The sequence below is a fragment of the Gallus gallus genome, chromosome 4, assembly GCF_016699485.2.
Source record: "Gallus gallus isolate bGalGal1 chromosome 4, bGalGal1.mat.broiler.GRCg7b, whole genome shotgun sequence".
Lineage (NCBI taxonomy): Eukaryota > Metazoa > Chordata > Aves > Galliformes > Phasianidae > Gallus > Gallus gallus.
Genome location: NC_052535.1, coordinates 38,324,702 through 38,343,924, shown reverse-complemented (window position 1 = coordinate 38,343,924; position 19,223 = coordinate 38,324,702). Strand labels below are relative to the sequence as shown.

The 19,223-nt window shown below is 40.0% G+C and overlaps 1 protein-coding gene and 1 long non-coding RNA gene across 4 annotated transcripts in view; one reads left to right on the top strand and one right to left on the bottom strand.

The window, feature by feature from the left end:
- The window catches only part of PPA2 (inorganic pyrophosphatase 2), a 36,214-nt gene that overhangs the window by 8,239 nt on the left and 8,752 nt on the right, over positions 1-19,223 (bottom strand). For 2 of the 3 annotated variants that reach the window (XM_420502.5, XM_004941056.3), the window contains exons 4-8: positions 15,135-15,188; positions 12,622-12,741; positions 10,168-10,254; positions 8,758-8,884; positions 1,361-1,488 (exon numbers count right to left, since the gene is read on the bottom strand). In XM_420502.5, the coding sequence (XP_420502.4) occupies positions 1,361-1,488; positions 8,758-8,884; positions 10,168-10,254; positions 12,622-12,741; positions 15,135-15,188 (516 nt within the window). Of the gene's footprint in view, positions 1-1,241; positions 1,489-8,757; positions 8,885-10,167; positions 10,255-12,621; positions 12,742-15,134; positions 15,189-19,223 lie in introns of all 3 variants that reach the window. The other variant, XR_003074859.2, reaches the window with a different exon arrangement.
- On the top strand, positions 7,767-18,235 carry LOC107051759. The gene is made up of 4 exons (XR_001463626.4): positions 7,767-7,962; positions 11,372-11,486; positions 11,787-11,886; positions 17,562-18,235. It is a non-coding gene; the product is annotated as an uncharacterized LOC107051759 (long non-coding RNA).

Sequence of the window (19,223 nt, the reverse complement as noted above, 5' to 3'; positions counted from 1 at the left end):
ATTTGTGACAAACAACGCAACGTTGTCAGCTGCTTAACTATTTTTGTTTGTTTAAAAAACAAAGTAATACGAGGAGGGGAGGGGGGAATTGAAAAGCCTTAAAAAAAATTTTAAAAAGCCCTTAGTGTTTGGATGATGATATCAAGACTGAGTAGCAAAAATCTGCCAACAAAACACACATTTCCTAACAAGGAGTGACTTGGCAAAACGCCACTGGAACATCGTGAACTTCACAGAGCTGTTGGAGTGCAGTCACGGCTGCCTCACCACATCCTGGGTCTCCAGAAATGCTTGAGAATTATTCAAGTGCTCCAAACCAGCTATGTCAGGGCATTCAGTGCCTCGAGCCTGAACTCTGATGGCCTGACAGGGATATACCCCCATTAAACTGTCGCTACAGTAGAATTACAGAGCAGGAAAATTTGAAAGAGTAGCTCCTGGGAGAACAAGTGAGAGATCACGTTATCCATCCTTACAACTCTACATTTGATTGATTTAAAAGACAGCTTTAGTGCAGAGGGGAGTCGGAGCATCTCTTTAAACAGACAAAACATGCAAAGCTGTCTGTGCTGGTTAAAAGGCATTTTACAACTTTGATAGCACACTGCAAGCTGAACTAGCTGACACATGAACATCATTCATTAGGAACCTGTGATTCTTTGCCAAAAAAAAGTCGATAGAGTGTACAGTACATGATTTGAAAAGCATTTTTACTCAGCTCACATGTGATTTCCTCTGGAAAAATCCAGGCATTTTATTCAGCGAGGTCTGCTCCCACACCCATTCTCCTTTCAAACTCTGGCCATTTTTCCTATAGAATGTCTAAAAAGCCTTTCATTTATTTTTATTTTTTTCTAAAAAAGGTAAAAATATTTTTTAGCCTTCAAGCCAAAAACAGCTCAAATGTTCATAGACAGAATTATCCAGAAAAACCTATACCCTGAGCAAACACCAAATATGAGAAGATCTGCAACCTATTGTCTATCTTGAACTACACAGCCTTGAAAAATGTCAGGAAAATTTATCAGTCAAGGCTGAAAAAATATCCAAAAAGACAATCTGTTCCTTTCTCTGACATACAGAATGAAAAAGCTGTGACAAGCACTACAGACCTACACATGTATGTGTAAGTCACATCAGGGCTGGGACTGAATGCCTTCTACGGACTTCCTTTCATATCATATGTATTTTCCCTGAATAAAGTGAAAGATGGTAAACATTACTTATTCCTATTTGAATACCTTCATTTAAAAATTCTTTTTGTTAATGCTCCTCTCACTTTCCAATTCCAACAATTCTAGAATGTATCAAAGAGGTCACAGCACAGAAAGATCCATCTTTAATTGTGGATTATCTTCACCTTGTCTTTAAATTCTCCATTAAAAGCGAACTGATTTTCTGGTTTACCATCAGGGACTTTATAACACCGGAACCAGTCAATCGTAGCCTCAAGGTAACCTGGTTTGTGCTTCCTGACATCATCAATATCTGCAGGTATAAAAAAATAATAATAATAAAGAATGAATACAGACCATTTTTTTACTGGGGAACTCCACTTTATTACATTAACTATCCATAGTTGATATTTTATGATTTTAGCACCACACTAAACAGGGAAACAAGTTACCTCCTGCTCTTCCTTAATTAAGACCCAAAGGGACAATGAATAGAAAGGCCATGCTCATGAAATGAAGAAGAAAATTCCATATTTATAGGTTTTCATCTCAATAGGCAACCTCTTGCAACACTCAGATTAAAATCGGTAAGATTTTAAATCACCACCTCAAAACAAATCAGTCTTGACTCCTCAGAAGTTACAATAAAGGCAGCTCTTTACTCATTAATTCTAAATTAAACCCATTAGATACAAGAAGGTTATGTGCCAGGAGCATTAAACACAAACTTTGCGGATAACCCCAGGGTATCTGCAGACAGTGATAAGCCAGTTCTGCCTTCTACCTCTGTAGTTCTACTGTACAAAGGTGCAAAAGGACACATAGAGCACATGTCATCTGTGGGGCACCCGTAGGAGGAAGAAATGAACACTGTCTCAGTGGGTACAGAAAGGATAAGTACTTGCACAGCAATGCTGCTTGAAGGCTATACTGCTATGCACTTTGTGATCTTAAACGCTTCCTATTTCCTTCTGCTATTCCTTTCCTATGCACATACCCAATTTTACCTGGTTGTCCTGGGAGGCTACCACCACTCCTGTCACTTGTGGTGAGGTGGTCTTCTCCTGTATGAGTATCCACTCTCTGCCAAATTAACTCTCTGACATCACGTTTAAATAGAAAAGCCCCCAGTGCAATTTTTATTCATTGTGATACAAGGATTTTGTCCCCTCTGGAAACCAAGCACTTTTTTTTGCTGGTATAGCCCTTTTCTTCGCATTTATTCCCCCCTACAGTCACTCCCGTACTGTATGTACTGATGGAAATGGGAGCTGACTTTATTGCTGTGTGTTGTATGCAGTTCTTCATCTATTTCATAACCTCACTCTGCCCAGTCCATCTTCTATGGCGTCATTCTCCTCCTCTGGTGTTTTGCATGGGACTTGCTCCCTTACTGCCTTCCTAGCATCTCAACTTTCACCACACTGCTTGGCTACTTCATTCTCTTCTCCCATAGATACACCTCACTTGAAGACAGCTCCTGGCTTGCAGACACTGTTGGTAGATACTCTTCTGTCTACCCAGCCTTACTCACTGTAACAGATTTCCAGAGGTGCTCAGTCCACTGGATTACCAGCTGGTTGTGTTCTTTTTATCATCAAGTGCCTAAATGTCTTCTTAAAGTCTGGTCTGTGAACCCAAACAAGGACATTTCTAAAGAGAACAGCACAAGACCTTTTCCAGTCTCTTAGTGCAGACCTCTCAACTCTCTGCAGACTGCTGAGAGAGATGACATGTAGACTTAACTGTGAGACCAAATGTGCATGGGAACATACGCTGAGTACTCATAGGCATCTGATAGATACCACTCCCAAATTCCTCTGGATCATACATTATCGAAAGAATGAACTACAAAACCTTCAAGAAACCCAAGGTACATTTTTGCTTCTGCACACACTTAATAGAGCTACGTGTTTATGGACTTTGAGTAAAACACATTTTGAACTTGGCTGCTGGCCATGTGCCTGTAGAAGATTAGGGAGTTTCGCTGGCAGAATCCCAGAGAAAAAGCAAGGGCACATAAGGCTGTGCTGGAGGCAGGTCTTCTAAGCTAGAATGCACATTTAAAAGTACAAGAACCCTTTCACAGTTGTGAGACCAACAAAGAACAAATGATTTAGAAAAGAGTCATCTTGTTCAGAGGCAAGATGCTTCATTCAGGCTCTAACAAAACATCTCCAATTCAAACCAGGTTCCAGCACATGATCCTGTTCTCTCTGAGCAAGCGAGCATCCTTCCTCCCATCTTGACCCCTTGTGATCTCCTTCTCTTGCAAGGTCTGAACTCACGTTTTCTAGTACTTGCTGAAGAGACAACAGATACTGTAGTCTGTAAAGCAAACCAGGCTGCTGCAGCAATTTCCTTGACTCCCAGTGGTGGATGAACTCCAGGTTTCTGTCTCCGGACACTGCTTAAATTCAAGCATGCTTTCTCAGACTGCTGCTCCTTTTTTTTCTGGTTCCTGTTCCAATAAACCTCTCACCTAACTCTGCCTCTCCATTTTTCTTACTAGGCCATTTGTCTCCTATTCCCACAAAATTGTTCAACAAAAGTGCTTTACTGTTTACTAAGTGACATGTGAGCCCCTTCCTATAAGGCATTCCTTATTTATAGGCTTTATGTTTGTTTAAAGGACTCAAATAACAGAATAGGCTTTGGAGCAAGCTTTCATTACCTCCTTAACACAAGGACATCGACCTTCATGGTCAGAATTGTCTCTGTGAATTTCACTTTCTCACTACTGGAAAATACCTGGCCTAGGCAAAACAAATCAGGCCCATAAAATGCTGTACCATCACATAGCCCCTGAAGTACTGACCATTGTATATTGTGCTTCTGAGAAATTAAGAGGGATAGCAGTTGCTTATATTTCCTTGGCTCCTTCCAAACTACTCTCCAACTCTGCCAACCCTTCCCATGTTTTATCTTTTCCTTATTAAGACTGCTAGCTACAGAGCACCAAATGAACCTTAAACTGTTGACTAAAAAAAGAAAATTGTATTATAATGGGAACTGGTGGGCAAGCAGCAGGAGAAAATACAACTAAAAAAAAAAATCAACCCTGTTGCTGTGGAGTCAGCACACAGCACAAAATACAAGGAAAACTGCAGCCCTCCCATCACTCAACAGCTACCTCTGGTTTATTAAAAGGCTCCATAGACAAGCATGGAAGGCAGCCTTTCCCCCACTTTCTTTGAAATCCAGCCAGCATCTTTGGGGCACCAACTGGAAGTACAGAAAAATATCTTCAGATAACAGAAAAGCAAACAAAGTAAGGCAAAAGGAAATATAGTTATCTGTACAGAGATTTAGTACATTAATACCTATAGAAACGAGCTGCATATTATGAGAGAGATACAAACAAATAAGAGATAGATGTCTTCTCCACAGCAGACACTGACCCTGATCCGCTTACCCTTCCTCTGACTTGGGTATCCCCAGTGATAGCAAAGGAGGCTAAGCATGAATGGGAGCAGCAAGCATATACTTGGCCAAATGTGATTTCATCTCTGCAAGCAAGCCCGCAGCGTGGCAGAAGACAGAAAGGTCAAGCTCCTGCAGGCACATTTTCAGCACATATATCCACCAGGTACTATGGGGAGATTTCTTTATACTGCCTACATACAACCACAGGTCCCATTTTTCTGGGCACCAAAGTTAAGCAACAAGGGTTAAAAAAAAATGGCTAATCATGTTAAGGGCTGCAATTTAGCCTCAATAAGAAGAATCTCGAGAGGCTGGCACAAACAACTGCTGCTAGCTCTCTGTCAAAGGAGTGAGCCAATGCAAATGCAGCTCCCAATTCTATCAGGCTTTACAAAAAGGAGTGACAAAAGCATTTGTACAAAACTACCATTTTTAGTATGACAGATGCTGCTTCTTGCAAGCAAAGCTAAAACAACATGCTAGCAGCAAGCTTTCTAAACAAGGTCTGTAGGAAGACAGGACATATGTTTTTAATAACATCTTATAAACATTTACAGGAAGCAGCAGCTACATTCCATATAAAGGCATCTGGTGCATTTTGTGCAGCATGGTGTGAGGGAGTAGGAGGGGGAGCCCTAGTACAGATAATTAATTCCTTTATATTTAATGCTTACACAAATCCACAGCAAAGGTTTTCAGGGCCTCTGCTGCTGCTCTGCATACAAATACACTCATATGCAAGAGTATATTACAATATATGGGACAAAGTGTGCAATACAGTTTATTTTTGCCATTTCGGGTTTGACCATGTAAACTCAAAAAGCCAATCTTGAGTTGTACATTGGGAAAGAAGCACGACAATGTATCACAGTTAACTACGTCACTACCATTCAATGGCAGTACAACAAAGCTGGTAGAAATCACCAATTGCTGCTGAATGTACTCAGGGACCTTTCCACTAAGCAATAGTATATAATGATTGCTACAATCCCAGGCTAGTAAATCACCTCAGAAATGCCATCTAGCATACACAATTGGCCCAATTCACCTTGGGCAAGTAAAACAATCTCTTGAGGGTCAGACCTTTCATAAGTTGCTTCAAACACGCATTCTGCTTCAACTGTCAGTCACTTTTAAAACCTCTTTTCCAACATGAAGATGCTGCACACATTCAGACCAAATTACAGCACCAAAATAGGGCTCATCCTTTCTAAGCCCAATCTTGTAAAACACATCAGATATACATGTGAATTTCAAAGCATTAAATTCAATCCAAACTATGTGATGAGCAGACAGGCAGCCTTTCCAGTCCAAGAATCTGCTGCTTGTCTTGGCCGGTATGCTACATTAAAAAGAAGCCAGGTCTATTATACTGCCAAGATGTAGTGTTTCAGGGCAGAGAGAGCTTTTAGGCCTTCTCCCAGACCCTCGCCTGAAGTAACTTTGTTGGTCTGTTAATAACCATCTGGCTAGCAATTGCTTGAGCAGAAAGACAACACAGTGGCTTCCAGGTATCACAAAGACCGATCTTACTGAACCAGATAAATACCTGAACATGTCCAGATATTCGACTAAACGAAGGTTTCTCATATAGACAGCTGCATCTTATGTGCAGCTTGTATCAGGAGACTGTCCTTGCACCCACCCATATTAAGTCCTATAACAGCAAACAGATTACCTTCCAAAAGTCAGTCCAAAAAGACACTAAGTCTTTGCTCTTCCCATTGATGACACAGCTCCCACTCCAGCAGGTGCTGAGCATTGCTTATCACTCCTGCGTACTGTCACTATAAACCAGAGCTTTATACTGCTCTGCATGAAATAGGGAGTTCCAGGCAGGGATTCCAATTTAAAACAGTATTTATCCATAAACGCCTGCAGGACAAAATACAGTGGAGAGCTATGAATAAACAATGAGGACTGCTCAGAAGTTGGGACTGCTCAGTTTTAAGTTCTGCGAAGTCTCAGAAAAATCAATTGCACTTATGAGAACGATCACAATCCCTGAAGGAGAATATACAGACTACCTGGGGTGTGCTTAAAGCAGCAAGTGGAGTTAACACACTGCGTGGGCTCAGGATGGGGTTTACAAGTAATCACCACTCCAGTGCCTTAGAATTATCTTCTCCAAATGTTCACTGGGGGCTGTGCACATACTGAGCTGAAAGCAAATGTGATGATTCTCTGTTCAATTCAAAATGTTTAGCAAATGATGCTAAAATGACTGGACAGACTTAAGAAGGCAACACTTGGCCTCATCTTCCCCTAGGAGGCCACTACTGTAACACAGTAGCGTGTCAATTATTAAGGGAGGTATCAGTTTTATCCATAGCTGCTGTCCCTTTACGCAGAAATAATTAACATCTTCAGGAAGGGAAAAAAAACATGTATAAAAGGACATATTGTATTGCCTACTCCAACAGATTTGTTTGTTTTTAGAACAAAGAAGGATTGCTGTTAAACACTGCAAGCTAGTCATGGTTTTTTTTTAATACTGGACCGTGACCCCTGAAAGGAAATAATGTTGAACTAGATTAATATTTCTCCATGATCTGAAGCTCAGAAGGGCAGCTCTTCTTGAAATTTTACATCTATTCTCTGATAAGAAAGCATACGCACAGCAATTACAGGCGAGGGTTTGCATTTGAAAAAAAGACAAACTCTTACTCCCTTGCCAAACAAACCAACACTAACAGCTAACACAGATCAGTCATGACCTGTAGAAAAACTAATACAATACAACCAACCTTGTGTTTTAGACCAAAGCCACTCGATCCAGTGGCATAAACTCTCAGTTTTACTCCTACTTACTGGACTCCTTTTAAATTCTTTCATCCAGTCTTCTGATGAAACTCTCACAAATTATTAAGGAAAAAAAAAATAAAAGTAAACGGAACAGAGTACAGAAATAAAATGCTAATTATTTGTCCTTCAACTACTGACAATTATATCACATCCCAATAAAAACTAACAGTAACAGCAAACTATTAATTACTATTTCCTCAAGCTGAATTTCCTAATCTCTAACTGCAAGAATAGTTAGTCATAAGAACTATGAAGTAATCCATCTGCCCCATGATTTTAATCAGCATCAACCCAAGAGTTCCCTTTTCCTCATTTCCTCTTCTCCCCGTTTTTCCCTGCAAGTATTCTCCACCTCAAAGCAGCCTGCAAGAAAACAGAATGAAGGGCCAGGCCAGTGATACAATTACTTTACATTCAGAAACCAGGAAAAAGACTCAGTGGCTGAGAAACACAGTTCCTCAAAATTACTGGATACCCCTACTTGTAGAGAAACGCCATTCTCTGCCTTGGTGAGATCTGCCAACAAAGAACAGGTTCTGACCACGAAGACTTAATGGTACGTATGATTTTTCATCTCTTAACAGCCATTAACTTCCAAAGCTCACTTAATTCTCATGAATCCCAGTACAACTGTACTCGATAAAATGAAGCTCTGTTTATCCAGAGGAGAGTTGCACCTTATCTGTGCCATAAAAACCTAGTTCCCTCCAGCTTTAATGTATTTATATCCTCTTAAAAAGAGGAGCAGAATGATACCTCTCATTTTATTAAACTACTGCACCCACATTTTACTTATTGAGTTCCATTTGGACACCAGAAGCATGGTCATAAGGAAGATGACTGCATAGGATATTTCACCCTGCAAAGCTAATCATCAGGAAGGCCATCAGTAGGGTGATCTGCATCAGAAGCTCACTTTCCAAACTTCCAAGCTAATAGGAGAAATCTTACTGTTCATATTAGGCAACAATCCCTGGTAGTAACGCAGTTGCAAGTCACAAAACATTGGAAATGCTTTGTCAGCAAGGAAAACAGCAGTGTGCTATGCAATCTGAGTCGGTAAATACGTACTACTACAATGGAGATAAGACTAATTTTAAGAGATCTCTTTCAGAATGAATTGTTCCTGAAGACAAATGACTTTCTGCATACCAAGTCCTCTCAAAAATCCCCATCAACCTTTCCGAAAGTTCAGTAAGAAAACATGCATGCCTGCTTTGAAGGAAGCATTTGAATTTAAACAATGAGAAAAGAAGACTTTTGTCTCTTGGCTGTCTGTATCTTCTTAAGCTCAGGTACAACCGTTCAAGTTGCTGATATAACTTGCATTAAGAAAGGTAAAAATGCTTACCATGGATTTTCTGGGCTTCTGGGTCATCCACACCAATGGCAATTATCTTCCAATCTGTCTCTCCCTCATCGAGAAGAGCTAAAACACCCAAGACCTTCACTTGAACAATCTCACCAGAAGAGCGAACCTAGAACAGAACATAATGTCAAAAATATGTGGAAAACACTTCCTGAAATTTCTCTTTCAACAAAATGATTTAGTATCTGTTTGGCCAGCAGCTAACATCATTGCAAGATAGGCCTTCAAACCCAGTACACATCAGCCTTGTCCTGCCCTTGCTGATCTTAAACTCTCAATTCTCCAGCCAATATTTATTTAAGGAGATAATACAAGCTAGAATATTTTCCTTCTCTTCTATCCCACCTTCCTCATCTTTGCCCCAATCTGCCAAGTTAAAAGTATCTCTCATGCATTTTCTACCTCCTTCCTGCCCCTTAACTCCCTGCTTTCTCTACCCTTGGTTTTCGTCTGTCTCTTGCTGACCCTTCCTCTAGACTCCAACATAAGCACACACACAGACACACATTGTACACTCTCTTCCCCAAAAATATTAGCACAACTGTTTTTTGCATTTTCCTTGGAACTTCCTTCCTACCAGATAATATTTCCTTAAACACTCCCTGGACACCTTGAAATTCAGCTTCAGGTTCCCTTCCCCAAGTGAAAATACCCTTGCTGAGGTCACCAGTTAAATTTCCTCTTGCCTCAGGTAGCCCAAGAGATCCCTCTTTCAAACTCTTTTGTGTTATTATCCCGTCTTTGGTACCACAGCAGATTAATCCATTCTTTGCTGCCTCCAGATAAAGAGGATTTTATTTCAGTGTGCTAAGCCTTCCCCTTATACCTACTAATAGTGTTTACTGTGCCTCTTTTTCATCCACCCACTCCATACCGTATAACTGCAACGGGTTCTCCTCCTCTAGAGAAGTGGGATCTGTTTCTGTTCCACCCATGAGAAAACTCAAACTTAACACCTTTGTGGGTCTGACCTCCTAATCTTATTTGTGCAACACTGCTGTATTTCCTCATCTTTTAGTAACTTAGCTTTAGCTCTAGCGCTGCTAGCTGGGGAAAAAGAAGGAAGTTCTCTCCTTCCTTCCTCAAAATCTTAACTCTCTTCTCCTTCATTCAGAACTGTCTGTCCAGTCACAAAACTCCAAGAACTCCAATTTTCTCCTTTATCCAGCACCCAGACTTCTCCAAATATTTCCCTACTTTACAAAAAAAAAAAAAAAAGACCAAGAACAAACAACAACAAAACAAACACTGCTTTCTAACCTATTATCAGACCTATCAGACATATTTTAGTTGTCCCAAGATTGACTACTATCACCTTTTCTTGTTTCCCACCCACCGTTCTCTTTCAAAAGCAGTAGCCAAAGCATGAAATTAATTTTGACAGTAACAAACCTTTGAACCTATCTCACAAACATCAACAGGATCATTATCCCCACAGCATCCTGTAATGTTATCTGTATGGTTTGGATCTTCCCAGGTCTGTCAAAGAAAGAAGCATTGTGAGTCACCAACCGACCTGCAATTACTATTCATCTAACCACTGAGTGGTTATAAAAACACCAATTAAAAAGTTAGCTTGCTGAGAGCAGACTTACTCAATTGGAAATGAAAAAATTAAACCAATCAACCAACCAAAACTCTGAACAACCAACTGACTGAGGATAGATAACAGCAACAAATAGATCAACTACGTTCAAGACAGAACAGACATTTCATGAAATAGTGATTAAGCCAGAAGAGAACCTAGAAAATATATGCTTTGGTTACCAGCACCTGTGGGCCTAAACTCAGACACCCTACAATCAGATTCTTATTATATTCTTTAAATGTACCTACACTAGCATAAGTTGTGTTCAAAATCATCTAGACTTTGAGCCGACTAAGTTGCTAGGTATGGTACTGTCAGCATCCAATTTTTTAAAGTTTTGAATTTAGGTCTGAAATACTTCTGAGTGTTTTTGCATACACAGATGTACACAGACCCAAGAACAGCCAGCAGTTGAGACTAAGGAAGGTTCCCTGAGAGGTAAATTCAAATCCCTGCTTTAAACTCTGTATGAACAAGGAATCACACACACATTAGTATAACCTAATTACAAGACCAGTATTTGTTTTGTCTCTTGGAATGAATGACATGATTCTACAGTTGAAAAGTTTTTCTGGCAAGAATTTTAAGGCAAATGAGGTTTTGCTGAAAAGGTGTCAGAAAATATTTTACAAGGAGCCAGACTAGCTAGCTCCTGCTGCCAATGGTCAAGCCTCCAACTCATATTCTTGTTCTTGAGAATCTGACATGCTAAAAGGTACAACTGAAAAGCAAATGCTCAAGTACGTAGGTAGTAGCATTACAAAAAAAAAAAGTCACAGAAGTGGAGTGAGAAGAGAATTTCAATTTAAAACTTATTTTTCCAGTACTCTTCCAAAGCACTTTTTCTTTTAAGACCCCATTATATCAATGCCACTCTCCAGCCCAGCTGTACTTCTCCACCTGCAGTTCCCATAAAAGCAGAGGAATAGGTCAGGAATGGTAGTGTTCTCTGGACAGCAACCCCTGCAATAATGATAATCCTAATGACATTTTCCTCCTTTGTTCCAGAGTGTAAAACAGCAGTCACAAATACATATCTATCTCTTGTACACTACAGTGAAACGTCTGGCAACTGCTGACACTGATGAAAAGTCCTCTTAAGATAATGGATAAACAGAACTGGGTAAGGCTCTGAGTTTGTGACAGCTGCTACTAAGAATCTGGAGTATAATATAGACTTTGACAATTGGATGTGTAAGGATCCAAACGACCTTTTAAAGACATTACAGAAAAGAAAAACTATGATTACCTCCAGCCTTGTTACTGCAAGGTAGTAAGGGGAGCTAAATGCATTACCTAGGGTCTGTTTTATCAGTCCAGCATAATGCACATCATTCAGGAGAATATTCAGACATATAATTTTAGTTTTGTACTAAAGCACAACCAAATTTCAAAATGTTAAATGGAGTTTTTTTGTTCTAAGCAATACCTAACCGGAAACTATCTACTGAGACTAACTGGATAAGGACTTCATTGCTACGCTCCACCCCCAACCCAGTATCTCCTCTTCAGGGATGAAATACGTAAGTGTATTTTCAGGAGTAAATTTTCACTGCTTAAGCATTTAAGTGTAATAAAAAGAAACTATCTTTTCTAGCTCTGTCATGTCCTTCAATACTGGCTTAACTTCAATATGCTATTCAGAGAAATGAAAAACAGTTGTTTAAAACTTTAATTCTATCAAAAACTTCAGCCATCAGTTTTTGGTTTGTGTGTGCTCAAGCAGGCTCAGACACAGTTTTGAAAGTGCCACAGTCAGAAAAGTCTCCCAGTTCAGAGCAAAGTTAGCTAAGGCAGTTGAGGTTTAATCTGAAGAAAGATAAGCCATTGTGTTCCTCTTTCTTAAAGATATTAAGAAATCCTAGTTAATATTTATGCTGCAGTACATGGAGATCCTAAATGGGTTTTTTTTTAAATACCTTGCTTAAACAGGAAAGGGCTACTTGAAGAAGTATTTTTGAATGGCAAACCATGATAGTGGTTCTGTAACTACAGTTCACAGAAGTAAACTGAAGATACAGAATTTCTTCATCATTTAACTCTTTCCTGAAACAGAGCTCATATTTACGCCCACACCCAAATTCTGACCAAAATTTATGACGACAATAAAGCCTTACATAAAAAAAAAATTATAATTTCCAAATTATCAAAGAGAAACATCCCTCTTGCAGCTGATCTGCATTCAGGCAGTACTCAAGATTTACAAGGCAATTTACACAGAAGACAGAAAACTTTCACCATTATAACAAAAATGTTACCTGAGGGAGGGCACCATAATTCCATATATAACCCTTGTGAGGAAAGATATTTGCCACATATCGAGGCTTGCCTTTCTTTGTATCTTGTTTAATGGGATTCAACGGCTCCTCAGTGGCAATCTAAGCAGATCATGAAAGACAAAGAGAAAGAGAGGACTGTAAAACAAAAAGCAATTCATTCAGTATCCAACCATTTAGCTCCATCGGGGAGCACGTGCTTGTGGTTTGAGGAATATTAAGAGTCTGATGGCCCCACTGTAAATCTCAAGGGTCATGTTCAAGAAGTTGCTTGTTAAGGTTTTAAATAATGCTGTGAAGTATGCAAAGGAATTATTTCTAGAAGAGACAGACATAAATTCATAAGGAAACTGTCATGGTCAATCAAAGACTGAAAAGAATTTGCTCTTTATGGTACAATTTCAACAGAGATACAAATGGTGGAACAAGTTCTTCAGACAACAAGGGCTTTGACAGCAATAGGGGAATTGCTTCATCATCACCGTACCCACCTCCTGGCCACTGCTCTCCTACTGCATACATCCCTTCCCTCCAACGCTTCTAAGCATACAAAAGCTTTTTGGTGAGGACATGTTCTGTACAGGCACCACGTGAAAACTTCACGTTAGGTTTGGAACAAATTAAATTAGCATTAGAAGGCATTCTTACACCTGAAGTAGCACTCCTGGAAGGACTGGACTAATTATTACAGAACAGTTCATTACTGTCATAATCCTTCTACAACCTCAAATATAAACCCAGCAGCCTATCACTTAATTCACTTGAACTGCCCTTTTGCCACTCCACATCACAACAAAAATCCACGCTAGCTTGACTCACCTGGATGTTGTCCCATCTATTAAGGGCTTTGAGCATGTGTTGGTTCAGGCCATACACAGCTTGTATGCATGGGCACACAGCCCTTAGTTCACATCCATTTTAAAACATCCTTGTAATTTAACTAGAACACCAAAAGCAAAGTCATCCTAAAGGAATTCAACCTGTTTGGGCCACAATGTCTTGTCAGAAATGTGCATTTATTCCACAAATAAGCCCTCCCACACTTATTTTCACACCTGATATCACTGCTTCTGGTCATAACTTAACAGGGAAGATGTGGAACCTAGGATTACGGCAGAAGTGGAGCTCAGTTATGGTTTTTCTTGATATAAACTGAGGCAAAGAAGATTAAGTGACAACAGTAGCCAGACGGCCAATAATGTCTCATAAACAGCACCTTCAGTAAGATCAATGGAAGGACAAGAGACATGCAACAAATGTAGCAATGCAATACATTCAATGTACCTCAAGGTTTACTTTCCTGAAGTCTCCCTTCCAAGCAAGGGAACCTCAGCACAGAGACAGGGAAGGGCTGGTACTGTCACCTTACCACAGTCTGTACTGATGGACTTACAGGACACAACAGCAAGGCAGGTCATCTCTCTGCCTTAACAAAGGAACTGCCAGGTATATTGAAATGTGTATATTATGTCTGGAATGCTATCAAGCCAGAAAACATCCAAATCCAGTACTTCTGAATCTATCAGGACAACAAACCTTTCTCCCCTCAAAGTAACATACCAAAAGAACGGGAGGGAGAGCAAAACTGGAAAAGTGAACTCAGATTCCGCAACAAATCTTCATCTTACAATACAAGCCAATTATCCTCAGTAATCCTACTTCTAGAATAATGACTCGGGTGATAAAGACAGTTCAAATGATATTCCAGCATCAGGGAAAAAGAGGAACAGTTCTGAACAAAGAGGCTGGGGAGGTTCTTCAGGGTTATTTTTAGTAATCAAAATAGCTCATCAGCTAACCCACAAAATTTCCTGAAAGCATCTGGAAAACATTTCCAAAGCTAACAGAAATGGTCAGAAAGATAGAAAATACTCTTGTGAGATAAGCTGTCTCACAAACTTCCTTCACTTGTCACTTCATTTGTCAGGACGTGGCCTATCACGCAATCAGAAGTGAGAGGAATTCAATCCTAAAATTGAATTGAAAGTTTGAGTTGAAAGGGGCTCTTAAAGGCCCTCTGGCCCAACCTCCCTGCAATGAACAGGGACACCTACAGCTTCATCAGGCTCTCAGAGCCCCTCCAGCCTGACCTTGGCTGTCTCCAGGGATGGAGCACCCACCAGTTCTCTGGGCAACCTGTGCCAGTGCCTCAGATCCTCTGAACCGAGTGTTTCATGAGTGAGCAGGACTAAGGCTAAGTGGTAAGACAGCGTTCTGCAGCCCAGTGCTCCAGTATCTGCTGCAGGTATGCAGTATCCTGCAGTCAGATGGCTGTCAGGAAGGAGTACCTACAGAAGGGGAACAGAATTCCAGCCTCAGAGCTTTTTGTAATCACATTGGTAACGTCTGTACGCACAACTTTAAGTTATTATTTTAACAAAGAAAAAAGTATCTATAAATAGCAATCCACACTGATTAAACTCTGAATACTGGAACCCACGGCATTGTCATTGCTTTCACAAATACCTATATATTCAAGTACTTTTCTTAATTACCTCCATTTTTGCATTTGTCCAACGAGGCACTTCTACAACCATATTAAACAGGACCTAAAACAAAAACAATTAAAGAACTGAAAATAAAACCCACTTAGCAATTAATATTCTGCAATAAAAGAAATTCTCTCCTCTGCGTTCAGCTGCATTGTACAACAAATCTCACTATTGCAGCTGCTTTTACTTAAGTACAATTTGTTTAGCTCCTCACAGTAATATTCAGCTTCCTCAGTTCATCCTTCACCCGTTCACCTCTGAGAATATGAATGAGTAATGGAAATACACAGTTGTTCTTGTTCCAGTACCACTATTACTCCCCACACAATGTTCAATAAGCCCATAGAATGGCTCACCACAAGGCAGTATTTTGTCCACATGTCAAAAAAGACTGAACATTTCTATAGAAAAGAGTTAGCTTCTTTCAAGCACTGGAAAAGACAATGCATTCTCTCACAACCACTATGAGGATTTATTTCTTCAGGTCTTCCACGTCTTCTTTTTTGCCTCTTTTTTTTTTTTTTAATTAAAAAACCAGAAAACACCTAACAGCTACTGACACTTCTGATTGTCAGTCAAATCTATGTGAAACGAGGTACAATAAATCCAAAAGCAAGGGCAGTGAAAGGATGCAGATACCTCCCCTTAGTGTAAGCCCTCTTCACAGTAGAAACAAAGTAAAAATTAAGAATGAAAAAAAACCAAACAAACCACCTAAGAAAAGCTGTAACTGCTGTAAGGTTTCCTCTTCTGAAGCTATCAGAGTTAAACACCAAGGAGAACAGAGTATTAACCAACATGGGCAACCAGACCAAACCCAGCAATGCCTGTAATCATTTTCTCCATGAGTAATAATCCCAGATATCCCATCACCTTACCTGGGACACCTCTTCATATCAAAAGAAAACTTGTTGTATTATTAAAAATGGCACCAGATCAGGAAAGGTCAAAATATGTCCTTGAAGACATTTGTAGAAAAAAATAAACTGACCGAAGAACTGTACTGACTCTCAAACTGCACTGCAAGTCAAGCTGTAGCAGACACTTAAATATTTGGATTTTTCCTATTTGCATGCTACAGCTACAGCAAAAAAACACCATTAGCAGGGGCAATGCCACAGTCTGACTGAAGTCACTCCGATGGTTTTGTGATCTTTTCCCCTCAAAACTGGAGTGCAAGAAGCAAGAAAACAGCTTTCACGGTCACCCACCATTTTTCCCATGAGACCAGAAGCTATACACAACCCTGATGGCAAATTCCAGTAGGTTTAAGGAGAAAGATGCTCCAGATCACTTCCAAAAAACACACTTTACGTATATAAGCACAGTTGAAACTGAGAAGCCCTCAAAGAGCGTTCAAAGACGTCAACACTAAGGAAGCGGATGCAGAACAAAGAAATGTACGTGCAGCAGCAGGTAAGGGCAAGGCTGGAAAAGAGCCAAAGAAAGTTTGCACATCCATCTCAGAAACATCTGGAAAAAGAAATGCACAGCATGGAAGCCGGTGCTGACAAGAAACTGCCAGCAAGTGAAAGAACTGTTCTGACTGGCAGCTACAGGCAGAAAAAGGACAAACTTTCCCTGCAGTTATACACAACGTCTCGTCCTCCATGAAAACATTGTGTGGTGAAGAATGCAACTGCCTGTTTTCCTCACTGCCTCCAATACAACAACCTGTAAATGCTGTCTGGGACTTTAATTGGTCCTCACTAGAACAATTCTCAGGACTGGACCACAGCTGGACTGAAATGAACTACAATGGCTCTCCCAAAAGGAAGGACTTGGATTTAAGTTGGCTTCAAGACCAGGCCTTCATAATTTGTGGTATCAGTCAAACATGAATCGTCAGGTCTTAAATGTGACAGCCTGACATATTAATTCATATGCAAAAAACAAAACAAAACAAAAACCCAACTAGTACTCTCACTAATACTAAAGCTGCCACAAGTATTTACAAGAGATTAATAACTTCATGCAGTGCTTACCTTTAAAAATAAAGCTTTATTTATAGGGCAATTACATTTTCACAGTGATGAGGCAGAATTCACCGAAGTGGAAAGAGCACATATTAGACAGTTTGACAGACGGAAAGAGAGAAGTATATTTCTCTAGGTTGTGGTTTTTGTTTTGTTTTAAGGTTGTTTTTCTTTTTCCTTCTGCTTTCCTACTGCCTTGTTTCTCTGCTTGCCTAAATGTCATCCAGGATTCCTTTTCCTTCGCTCTTACACTCTTTTCCATACCAGCATCTATTCCCTCCATCCACTGCAATGCTCTCCCTCAGGTCCTTGCTGCAGAACGCTCCTCTCCTCAGCTGCAAACAGAAACATCTCAGGCAATACGTCTTCACAGATTACCATCTGCATATGCCATTCTGTGGTTAGCTTTGGCTGGTCAATGCATCTGGTAATTGATATTTTTATCTTTCATCAGTAAAACAAAAAAAATTCCACCTCAAGAAAAACCCACGTGAGCACTTCTACCCCTTCAAGCAACAGCAAGACTGCTCCAACAGCCCGTGGCACACCTTCCAATGAGAGAAAAAGAAACCCCAGAAGTTAATTTCTCATGAAACAAAAACTATTGCTTTGGGAAGTTTAGCATTTAGTTGCCTTAACAGGCCAGCAGTCAGCTGGTCTGCCTATGAGATCACTGCTTGCCAAAGTCCAGATTTTATCTAGATTCAGAAAAAGGGAGAGAACTCATAAGCCAGGGAAAGCGACCTTGTAGAGCTCAGAGGGATGTTTAACCCAGGGTGTCATGGAGCTTGTTTGACTTTGGGTTAATGTGAACAGAGGACACACGTTTGTACTTCTCTCTATTATATCCAGAGGAGAGAAAGGGAAAGAAAATCCATTTGCTCAACACGGAAAGGTCAAATGTGTATTGCCCAATTCCTAAAACTGCGTATGAAAATCATCAGAAAATTACATCAGAAAAAGAAACTCTCTAAACAGCATCCTTTATTATCTAAGAAGGACAGTCAAACTACGTTACATAGGAATTCATGTAGGATGTAAATACATGTTTGCTTTAGCAGGGTGTTTTCTTTAACAAGGCTTGGCATCTTACTGCATTCCATTTGAATTAAACTGTTTTTAATGAACAATCATTTCTACTTTTTTTCTATTTCTATTATTTAACAGAGACAACAGGAACAGGGTGGGTTTTTTCTTTTTTGTTTTGTTTGCCTTTTAAGCACAAAGTTAACAAGATCCAGAAAAAGCAGAGAAAAGCAAGGAAGAGACACACTGTTGTACCTAGGTGAACTGTGGGACACCTGTCTCCACAGACGACCAATGGGAAAAAATTACGGCTGGCTCTGGTTGCACAGATTCTTACAGATTCAATGATGGCTCATTTTGATCAAGGTTTGTAATAACAAATTTAAATATCACAGGTCAGTAGAAAAGAAATTAAGCACGTTTCTGATACGATTTTTTGCAACCCACCCCTGTGGATTCCCATTAATCATTCTCAGAAACGGTTTTTTCTTCCTTGCCTAACTTCTGCCCTTCTTGCTCAACTATTTCATTTCTCAGTTTTCCTAAGTTCCTGTGCTGGTGTATCTGAGGGGCGGGTTTTGAATAGGTACAATTGTGTTCAAGGATTGCAACATGTAATGCTCAACTCTGAAGTGTCAGCTTATTTGAAGAAGTGGAGCAACCCATGCAGAACAAGAGTGACAAAATGAGAAAGATGAAGAGAAGAACAGAAACTCAGTATAATTATTATCTTTTTAATACGCTCCTTAAGGCCTGACTGCCACTCACCATCAGTATTGCATGAGGTAAGCTGAAGATTACCGTTACATTAGTCATTTTTACAGTAGAGAGCTTTAAAAAAATATATCTGAAAGTATTAAAGGCTGCACTTCAGGGCTACTGACCCTCTTCATGGAGAAACTTGGGAGCTCATAAGACAGATATAAGAAAAAAATAGCTATGGCTTTCATTTTTTTCTACCTGCTCATTTGCAGTCTTACAGGGATTCTCACCGGCAGCTTGCACTTGTGGACTAAGGGGAATGAAAAGGATGAGCTGCAGTCCAGCACCAGCAGTCTGAACAAAGGATGGTGTTTTCAGTAACATGAAT